This window comes from Corylus avellana, chromosome 7 (genome assembly GCF_965113065.1).
Source record: "Corylus avellana chromosome 7, dhCorAvel1.hap1.2, whole genome shotgun sequence".
In the NCBI taxonomy this organism is placed as follows: Eukaryota; Viridiplantae; Streptophyta; class Magnoliopsida; order Fagales; family Betulaceae; genus Corylus; species Corylus avellana.
Window position 1 is genome coordinate 2,236,508 of NC_142496.1, and position 11,545 is coordinate 2,248,052.

Below are 11,545 nucleotides of genomic sequence, written 5' to 3' on the forward strand. Positions count from 1 at the left end.
TAGTTTCTAATTAGCTTAGTTGCTATTTAGCATGCCATGAATGTGGTTGTATCACCACCAACCGTATCTTGAATAGCTGTGCTCATAGGAGCATGACGCCGTTTGGCAACCCTTTTCCATCCCTTCAACACTATTCACGCCTTTTTTTTTCCCAAAAAAATTAACATAAAAACATTTTCATAGTTTCATTTTTTATATCACATCATTTAGTACTTTTTATTATTATTCAAATAAAAAAATCACTATAAACAAAATTTTTTCACTTTTCCATACAAAACATTCTTACTTTTTATTCATATTAAGTAATCCACGTTAGCTACATTAGCAAAGGGAAAAAGGGTTTGCCAAACACTCTCCTAACTTATGGCAAGGAAGATGGCCATGCCCCCTCTCCCAACCTAATATTTTTTAAACAGTAATTTAATTGATGATTTTAAAAGTCACCTAAAGAAGTGCGATATTGAGTGTGAAGAAGTGGGAGTGTGTTTAGTATTACCCCTTTTTAAAACCGTTGATCTATACTTGTATGGATTTTTATTTGGAGAATTGGTTATTATCAAAGTTTATTACGAATATAATTTATCTATATTCTTGATGGGTTTTTACATGGAAAGTTAAAGCTACAAGCATTTTGCAAGTATATCTCTGATTTGTGATATTTGATGTCTTTGTGGCATAACGGTGACCTTGGATAAATTTATTGTAAAAATATTTCTATGGGAATTTTATTTGCTCACAATAATTTGGAATATGAAATATTAATTAGTTTGTTTAAACTTACTAATCCCATTAATTACCTACGCTCATCCTTATTTCTTGTAAATTTTTCAAAATTAGCAGGTGGTTCCTCGAGTTGATTAGATACTCAAGTAGCTGAATGTGGGAGGGAGTTGTTGGAGTCTAATTAGAATTAGAGGTTTCAATAAGTGTGTTGTAGTGTTTGCTTTTCTTTAATTAGTTGGAATGTGAGACAATTGAAGTTATAGTTTTTAAATATTAATGGACCCAGACTATGCTGCTGCATGGGGGAATATATTTTAGAGACATATATGGATTTTTGATTTATTGTATTTGATAGTTACTGAGTACTTTAATGAAGAAGTGTGTTTTATTATTAAGTTTTGTTGGGTTATTTATTTATCTCTAATTGCAGTTTACAAATAATTTGGTAGTATAAATCATTGATTTTTAGTTGAAATAGAGTGGAAGAAGAAAATATTTCAAATAAGTGTAAAATCAGGTCTAAGTTGGTGCCATGTGCATTATGAGTAACGCATGTCATTATAAAATTGGATCTAAAACGTGGCTCACTAACGGAATCCACCAAGATTTTGTACATATATAAGTTAATAGTTAAGACTTATTTGTTATTTTTGCATACCACATGAAGTTTATTGCAAATCCATGTAGCCACAGAGATTGATTTTGCTTTTCTTTTTTTCCTCAAAGAAAATTACCTCCTTATTTGCGTCTTATAAACTGAATGACCTCTCAAAGAGAAAAAGAGAACACAAAAACTTTTTTTTTTTGGGGGAAAAAAGGCATAGTTTAAAATATCGAAAGTGTCAAATCACTACTTATCTCAAAAGATAACATACACTATTTTAATTGAAATGAAAAATTAATTTGTAGAGTTAAGATTCAAATTCAAAAGTACCTCAGCACTAATATCATGGTAAATCACCACTTATCTATATATTTAAATTGATAAAAAAATAATTTCAATTATTTAGTTAATACTTTAATAAAAGTAACTATGTTATAGGTGCTTTATTTGAAAATTGAATATGCAAAGATATTGATGCAACATGGTCCACATGCAAAATCTAGAAGAGAAACAAAAAGAGAAAAACTTGAAAAAAACTATAAGGTTTATATTGAATGATATTGCACATTCAACACTCACATATATTAATATATATTATATTGCATTACATGATTGAGTTGCTGTTTGTCTCACATCAAACTAATTATGACATAATTTACATCTTTCAACAAGTATAGAATTTTCTGCATTTATTTGGTAACTTGCATGAAAGTTATACATATGTATTATTGGAGAGACCATTCTCTTTCAAGCTAAATTGGGCTCATGAAGTTCAACATGCAATCATTTGCTTATGCATTCAGGCTATCATGCAAATAGAACTCGCTTCCGATATTCTCCAAGAGCCCATATCGGGAAAATGTTTCTATATGATGAGTAGTTTAGTGTGCAGTTTCTCATAAATACTCCAGTGATTTCCTGTTGCCAATAGCCATCGATTATATATATATGCCATGCTTGAAAAAAATAAATTAATAAGTAAAAAATGATTTTGATAAAGAAGAAAAGGAAAAAAAAAAGAAGGAAAAATCCAACTTGCATACACTTAAATGGACAAAATTTTCCTTCAAATTGGATTCAAAGAAATGCCACTCTTCACACCTATTTATCACATTCAATTTACACCAACTAAAGTTGAGTGTTTTAAGTGGCTTTTCAGGTAAGTCATTTAAAGAAAATGAAAGCTATTTAAAATACGTCAGTGTGAAGAGTATCATTACTCATTAAATTGACACGTTTTCAAAAGCACGTGAGAATCGTTGCTAATTTAAAGACATGTTAATTTAATAGCATGGACCGTAGGAAAACTTTGTGAACTTATCTAAATGTGTTGGATTCTAAATAGACATGAATTACCTGTTGAGGGAAGTCACCATCTTCCATTTGTGAATTGATTAATACTCTTACTCCATGATGAATTGGTGTTGGGTCTATCTGGGCCTAAAGTTGTGAAAACATTCAAAATCAACATATGGGTATGTTTGTATTTCCTAAAAGTTGAATATCTAAGCTTCATACCTTCTTGACTTTATTTGTGTAAATGATCTTAATTTTTCTATTCATATGCATGCATGCATGTAGAGTTTTTTGGTAATATTTTTTCTTTCTATAACGAAATATTATTACATTCTTTGGTCTTCTTATGCAGCATTAACAATGCTATGTTATAGTGCAGTGCAAATAGTTGACTATTTGAAGAGAAAATGATGTACTGACCTGCCCAGCCTCAATGAGGGACAACAAGGCCCACGCGGTTTGGACTAAATTTGCACGATTGCCTTCTATATTCGTCCAAACCTATTTCACAAAGAAACAAACTTGAGTTCTTTCTTTTCATTCTCCAATTTTTTTATTTTTATTTTTCATATGGTTTGGTAGTATACATATTTATAGTTGGATAGAGATTCTCAACAATCTTGTTGTCTCACTTGTTAGCAATTCGGACTCGCTCTTATAGGACCCATCTGTCTGAACAGGTTTTGGGCAACTCGTTCCTTGTTCGGACAAATGAACTCTGTAAAAACTTTCTTATATTTGTTGCCCGAGAATCTAAATTCAAATTGAAATGATCTATTCCATACCTTGTTTTGGCTTGATAGGTAACTTTCTCCCCAACCACCATTAGGTAGCTGTTTTGATAGCAAAAATTCACAAGCTTTGCGCAATGCAAGACAATTTTTGTAGCTTCTTCCACAGGCTGCCAGTGCCCCTACAGCAAACCATGTACCATAGGTGTAGCAAATCCCCCAATAACCATACCTGTAAAAATGATCTTTTATCCTTCAATAATACTTAATATAGGTTAAAATATTTATTAAACTATTCAATTCCTATACAGTAATGATATTTAGTAGAATGTGATGTGACTATAATAAAACTTGATGAGTTAGTACGTAGTGAAAATTAGCCTTTATATCATATCGTATATATATATATATAAAAAAAAAACCAATGACTACTTTTCACTGTCACCATCATCCTAAGTGTATGGAGACAACTGATTGATCATGATTCAGCTTGATATTAAAGCAAATGTTCTGAGTTTTGAACATTGTCTCCAAATTTAATATAGAGCTAAATTACCATGACCCATCAAGTTCTTGGACGTCTTCAATGTATTGAATTCCCCTAGAAATGCTACTGTCTATCTCTATCCTCCGGTGCTTGGGATAGAGCTTCCTAAAGAGTACCAGAGCTTGAACTGCAGATGAAGTGCACTCTACGTACCTATAAGGTGCATGACACAACCTTGTTGTTAGGAAGCAAATATGAGCAAAACCCTTGTATATATACATTGGTGTGTTGAAGATTTCTTACTCTCTCTCAATAAGGGTATCTTCAAAGAACTCTGTGGGGTTGAACTTCTGAGAAATTAGATACAAAAAATTATGTTAACTAGTGCAGGGAATATAAAAGAAGAAGATTTTTAATTGTCAAGCTTTGAGAAGTTACCTCCAACCAAGCATATGCTCTTTGAGTCTCCCATGCTGGGAAGCCACCATTATTACTCTGAAGTGGCAATTGAAAGAATTTCAATTATTCGTGTGAAGCATTTGGGAAAGCTTAATCATAATGAAGTTTCAGAAGTGAAACCAAACAACATTTTATGTATCCTTAATTTCTAACTGAGTCAAAAATAGAATTTGAAAGGTTGACTTGTTACTTGTAGAGAAAGAATGACATTCACAGCATTATAAAATCGTTGTGTCTCCATTTTCTCCCCAACAAGGTCCGGAGGCATTTGTGAGAACAAGATTGCAACCTGCAAAAGAGAAGATTTTGCCAAATGTCAGATTCTGCTTCGAAACAAATTTTGGTAATTTATTTTGATAGAGTTGAGTGATTACCTTTAGCCCTTCAGCAGTGCAGTCAGAGACTTGCCAGCCATGGTCCTGCATGGAAAATGTCCATGCTCCTTTGCTTATGTGGCGATACATAGCTTTGAAGTCCCCAGAAGGGTTTTCTAGGACCTAGAAAATAACATGATTATTATGTTAAAGCACATTATCATTGGAAAAACAATGTAAGGAGTATATCATATATATATTTTTGACCTGTGAAGCCTTTACAAATTCATGTGCTTTACGAAGGGTTGGCCAATACTCTTCATTTAGATTACAAGAGAGAATTGCTTGAATAGCAAAGCCCGCATCCCACATCTGAGAGCCGAAACTCTACATCAGATAAACCAGGCATCATTTATTACTACATTTCAAAATAAAATATTTGATTTTAAATGGACCAAGATTTTGCAGGCTTAACTTTTGGGTGAATGCTTCAATATGTTTTTGGATGTGATAATTAATTGGTTTGTTCTTGTTCCACATAAGACCATGTTAGAACATTTTATTTTCTGATTTATTCCCTTCTTTAGTCTAGATGAAAGGAAAGGGGTGATAATATATAGAACCTGAATTTTTAAGCCATCTTCAGCAACCCAATAGTTGTCTGGAATCCTGCCTAGATGAAGCTTGTATGCCTCCCCATTTGGATCTTCAGCCCAACAGGCAATCAAACATAGTACCTGTAATAAAATAACCATGCATGAAAATTCAGCTCATTGATGAAAATATCAAATACTTAATATATATATATATATATATATATATATATATATATATATATATATATATATATATATATATATATATATATATATATATTGATTGTATCTGCAACCCTAGCACACTAGTTTTTGACCTTTTCAACGCTTCCAATGCAAAGGTATCTGCTGTTCTCATCCTCATAATGCACATGACCAATTGCAGCTTTGAGTGCTTTCTCTCTCATCATTGAAAATGGCCAATAGCTCAGGATAGGCTCGACTACATGGTGAAGAAATCCCCATAGCATATCTTGTATGAGGGAATGCGGATAGTAGAGATCCTCCTAAATTAGCAACATTGGTGAGTTTTATGTATGAATTAACTTCACCAAGAATCTTCACAATTGCTTGTGTAATTTGAATATGTATGGTGATAATGATATATTGTCTTGGCTGAACACATTTTTGCAAAAACCTTGTGCAGAGGCTTCTGATAAAAAAAGAAATGCAGAAGGATTAAGATTCAACAAACCTTTGCAATTGTATTCCGGGCTTTATTCCAGTTAATTTGATGGTAAGCCTCATTATATAACTCTTGTCTTAGTGATTCAATCAATCCAGTGATTGGACCAACAAACCTCTTCCCATATAAATAAGACATTGGCATGTAAACCAAACGACAATAGCATAACATTTTGCCTGCATTTCATGTAACGAACACCTTGAGTATTAGATACATGCACCAAGGCTAACTCTTTGATACACACACCTTTAGTAGTATATATATCTTGTTATGTGCTTTCCAACAAAAAGATGTACGTGAGTGGAAAAAACCTGGATGCATGGGGAAGATTTTAGGAAGAAGCCAGAACTCTGGGGGTAGTGGATTGCAGCCTGACCACTCATACACTCCCAGTACCTTCACATGAGATGAGACATTTGAGTTTTCACTTGACAAATAACTCAATGAGACTACTTTACATCACAAGTTCATGAATCACAATATGCTAAAGATTATATATTACAGTTGAAAGTAAATATGCTTCCATCATTCTCATTAGGTGTTTTGTTAGCTAATTTGTCAAAACCAACATATGGTAATGGTTTCGACTTTCAAATGGTCATATATACCGTGACCCAAAACTTTCCCCATGAAGGAATAGCCACTAAACCACCATGGTCAAGGATCCATTTCCGGCCTCTAGCCATTGCCCCATCTTCACCATCTTCAGGCCCCTCTCCAAGTATTCTCAAGGCAATGTAGCTCAATGCTGACCCAAACATTGTGCTGTGACCCTCTATATGGAAGCCCCAACCTCCATCTTCGTTCTATCCAACAAATACACAAGTTTAAAAATTAGCCAACTTTTTAGTTTTCCAGCTAGGACTTCAAAGACACAAACTTATGTTCGAAAAAGAATAAAAGAATAAAACCTGATGATTATACAAGTATCGAATAATTTCCTTCTGGTGTGCTAGTGAAAATATAGCATTGAGGCCTCCAGTGATGTATAGTGCCATTACCTGCATATCATAATAATATGAAATTAAGTTAGATTTAAGAAACAAGAATAAAGATGCACATATATTTGTATATAGAATGGTGAGAAAAAAACATACAAAGGGTTGCAGGAAAAACAAAGGGCCAGCAGATTCAGCAGGCCAATGGCCATCATGGGCTTGAATGGAGGAATAAAAGCTCAATGCTCTTCTCATTGTAGTAACCACTGCTTCCTCTGTTATGACTTCTGTTTCTTTCACTTCCACTGGTGCTGGAATTGGTGGACATGGGTTCTCCTTCCTAAGCTGTGAGTTTTCCATATCAAATAGAGAAATGTTCGACTGAAAAATAAGTAAAAAATCCTCACAATTGAAATTTTCTAGATTCTAACACAAATCACAACCATATGATCATAATATTGAAGCATTTTGCTGGTTAATAACACGGTCTGACCTTAGCTTGGTACTAAAATTATTCTAATCATTGATATTATGGTAAATATTTAAATGTCTACATAAAAACTTGAGTGTTGGAAAGGGTACTTCATTTTTCTACAAATCCCTTACATTTATTATGTTAGCCATTAAACAATAAATTTATTTACCTGTAAAATTTGACTTGTTAATTTAATTATATGGTGGCGTACATGGTAAATATCATGTGAATGGTCATGTTAGTTTGTAAATGAGTATAGTAAAAACTATAGTACCCTAAACGTTTTCCTAAAAAACATAACAACAGATGAGAGAGAGATTATTTCACTCAGCCTTAAATTTGGGCCTAATTCTCATGGGTCCAAACAATTGATCAGGGCCTCTGTGATGAAAACGAAAATGGGATTTGAATTTATTTATTTTTTAAAATTACAATATTCCCTAAAATACCATCACATTATCAATGTCTCCCCTCTTAAACTATTGATTGAGTCAATGTTGAAATTAATTCCAAGTATGGAGAGGTAGAGTTTTTCGACTTTTAAGAGTTTCCTATGTTTCTCAAACATTCGAATTGGATATCAAATGCTCAATGACAAACATTCGCATTGGATCTTGAACGCTCGATGGCGAATGCTCGAATTGAATCTCTAATGATCGAAGTTGGATTCTGAACGTTCGATGTTGGATTCCGAACGTTCAATACATATCTGAAATTTATTTTAAGACACCTCATCTCTTTGGACACACATGGTAGGCTCTAAATAGGACCGTCCATCCCTTAAGCCCTATTTTCACCCTTTTGAGCTAAGAGAGCCCTAGAGCGAATGAGTGAGAGAGATGTATAGAGTGAGAAGGAGCTTTCTTGTGGTTTATTCTTCAAAGGAGTTACCTTCTTCAACTTAATCTTGTGTGCCCGCAGGTACGGCCATATCTTCTTGTTATTCACATGATTAGCTTCTATTAATGTTGTTTTGGTGGATTAGACAACCTTGACGTGTAGATCTAGGTTTTGGGTTGAATATTGTAGGGTTGTTTTAAGTTTTAACATGTGATTAATGATGGCTAGTCGCTTAATGGTTATGGACGTATTTTGTTATGCATTGAGGTATTATTATGGTTTAGAACTGTGTTAAGTGTCTTAAAAGAGCCTTAGGTCATGTTAGAATAGGTAAAGCTTGGACCTTTTTAGAGAATGAAGATTTTGCGCGATTTTCGAATGTCAAACGATCAAGGCTGAATGATCGAGGGGTTAACCGAATGTTTGATGATCAGATATAATGAGCATTTTGCCCATAATTTCGATTTAAGGGTATTTCCATCTAGATTGGAGACTAATAATAAATCCTTTCATAGATTTGGAAGTTGGAGACTGTCCAAGTGATTATTCGATGGAAAACCAAGACCAATGTGAGTAAAAATCACATAGATACTTGGTATTTGAATTCTTACACGAGATGATTATTTTATGTATGATACGCGCATATTTACAACTTACACGAAATATATTTTAGAAGGATGTGAAATCCACTTTTGGGAAATGATTGATGAATAATGAAAAGTTGAAATATGTGGATTTTGTAAATGCATGCATGCAAAAGATGTGAATAATTGCATTGTATGACGACCAAGCATGAGGATGTACTTGGATGATCTTTGAGTCCGAATCATAGTTGGTAGCTATGATGGAGGATGGTAGTACGCAGTTGGGTTGTATATCCTTGAGATTTCATTATATGTAGTATTTGATATTGAGGATTTCTTTCGTTTTGGATAATCGTTATCTTTGTCTATCGATTTCCTTATGACTATTAGATTTGGTTTGTAATATTTTGCGTTTGACTTGATGTTCAGTTTTAAACCGAAACTCTAGATATTATCTATGTTTATGACTTGGTACTTTTAGTTTTGCTACGGTATTTTTTTAACAAGTTTTGAATATTGACTCTTTTCTTGTACGATAAGCAATAAGACTTTTGTTGTATGTTCTCTCATGAGAGCACTATGTTTACGTGTGTTCCGATTTCATCCAAATGGAAGTGGGGTGACATGTCGGGGAATCAATTATCAATTAATTTTTTCTCGGGGCATTACACAACGGGATGGAGCTGTAATACAGAACATATCCTCTTTTATGTATATATATATATATATATAATGGTAAAAATTATATTTTTATCTCACAATAATGATGTGGCAGTCCCAACAAACCCTTGGATTACTCTTTGTTAATAAATAAATAAATAAAGGTTGGTTGGAACTGCTACTTCAACATTGTTAAATAGTTGTAGGATAAAAATATAGTATATAAACCTCTCAATTTCACCTCCTGAACTTTCAATTTGTTACAATCTATTTCATTCCATTAGTTTCTGGATATTAAAAATGATAAAATAACATTTATACCTCTCAATTTTTTATAAAATTTAAAATTAAATATTAAAAAAATAAAGTTATTAAACAAAAAAAAAAGAACCCACACTGGGTCACAACCCTTGTGACCCAAGTGGGCCACTAGTGACCACGGCAGGTCTCGGCTAGAGACCCGCCGCGGGTAAGTAGACCCACTCTGGGATCACGACCGCGACCTAGTGTGGGTCATGGCCTAACCCACGGCTGGGTTTGGTTGCGACCCAACCGGGGTCTACTTACCCATGGCCGTGGGTAAGAAGACCTTTAAAAAAAAAAACAAATTGAAAGTTGAAGGATAATTTGGTCTTTTAAATCATTTCCGTTAGGGGTTAATGTCAAAAATTAAAGGAGGGGGTAGATTGTATCAAATTAAAAGTTCGAGAGGTAAAATTGAGAGTTTTTAAAATTTGAAGGATCTTTTCAAATCTTTTGATAGTTCAAGGATCGTTTGTAAAGTTTTCCCAACATTTAATTATTCAAAATTTCTACTTTAGCTAATATCATGTTAAACCATTATTCATCGCAAAAACTTAAGTTAACAACAAATAATAATAAATATAATTATTTAATTAATATTCTAACATTTTTTTCTTATCATGTAATGTATGATCTCAAATTCTTTTTAAATAAGTGAGACCCAACCTGTAAAATATTTAATTATTCAAAATTTCTACTGTTAAACTATTATTCGTTAACAATAAATAACAATAAATTTAATTAATATTTAATATGCTTTTTATATATATACATGAGAAAAAAGAGGAGAGGGAGAGAGAGTGAGATATATATATATATATCGGCAAAAATAAATATAATTATTTAATTAATATTCTAACATTTTTTTCTTATCACGTAATGTATGATCTCAAATTCTTTTTGAACAAGTGAGACCCAACAGATAAAATATTTAATTATTCAAAATTTCTCCTATTAAACTATTATTCGTTAACAATAAATAATAATAAATTTAATCATTAATTTAATTAATATTTAATATGCTTTATATATATACATGAGAAAGAAGAGACGTCAAAGATATATATATAGGCAAAGGCATTAACCTGCATCCTCATCAAAAGATCAGCGCTCTGTTTCATCCAAAACCGATTTTTCTTGAACTCGTGGCGGGCCTTCTCAACTTGAGCACGTTCGTCGGGAGTGCCGGCATTAGGATCGAATTCCCAGTGTTGCCGGCCGATGAAATTGTTTCCGGTGACCAGCCCTGGCCCTCCTTCGGCTATCTTCAACTTCCACATCCTTTATGTTCTAACAAATAACCGACACTACTACTACTCAGACAATATATATATATAATGCCAGGAACAACAATAATTATGTATCAAACTCAGTAATAAATAATAATATGGTGAACCTTAATTTCAGAAAATGTTTGAGCCTCTTTATTTCTTTTCAATTAAAAACTGTAAAAGGCTAAAAAATAAATAAATCAATGGGATGGATTTCTTATCAATTGGAAAAGTCAGCATGAATTGACAGGGACTCAGAGAGAGCATGCAAGACATTTAACTAGTGAGTAATGATCAATCAAACGTTCGAGCAGTGGTTGACAATAAACCAAACGGGTAGTAGTTGAAAGTAAACCAAACGGGTAGTAATTGAAAATAAACCAAATGGAGACGTGGCTGAAAAACATTTAATCAATATTTGATACTTGTCCTCATAAAAGAAATGCATGTCTCTACAAGACTACAACCGACTCAAGCTGATCCTTGTTTTCTCACCAAAAAAAAATTGTATTGAATGGAAACTAGTGAGTAATGATCAATCAAACGTTCGAGCAGTGGTTGACAATAAACCAAACGGGT

General features: G+C 33.1%; 1 protein-coding gene across 1 annotated transcript; it reads right to left on the reverse strand.

The window, feature by feature from the left end:
• Positions 1-1,880: 1,880 nt before the first annotated feature.
• On the reverse strand, positions 1,881-11,098 carry LOC132185907 (lupeol synthase). The gene is made up of 17 exons (XM_088518636.1): positions 10,781-11,098; positions 6,807-7,178; positions 6,504-6,701; positions 6,207-6,291; positions 5,905-6,071; positions 5,528-5,716; positions 5,238-5,351; positions 4,882-5,001; positions 4,675-4,797; positions 4,491-4,589; positions 4,280-4,336; positions 4,145-4,191; positions 3,911-4,054; positions 3,409-3,586; positions 3,044-3,124; positions 2,684-2,767; positions 1,881-2,245 (listed from the first exon to the last, which is right to left on the reverse strand). Exons 1-17 carry the CDS (start codon positions 10,973-10,975, stop codon positions 2,135-2,137), a joined length of 2,364 nt encoding a protein of 787 aa, XP_088374762.1. The 5' UTR covers positions 10,976-11,098; the 3' UTR covers positions 1,881-2,134.
• Between the last annotated feature and the right edge of the window lie 447 nt (positions 11,099-11,545).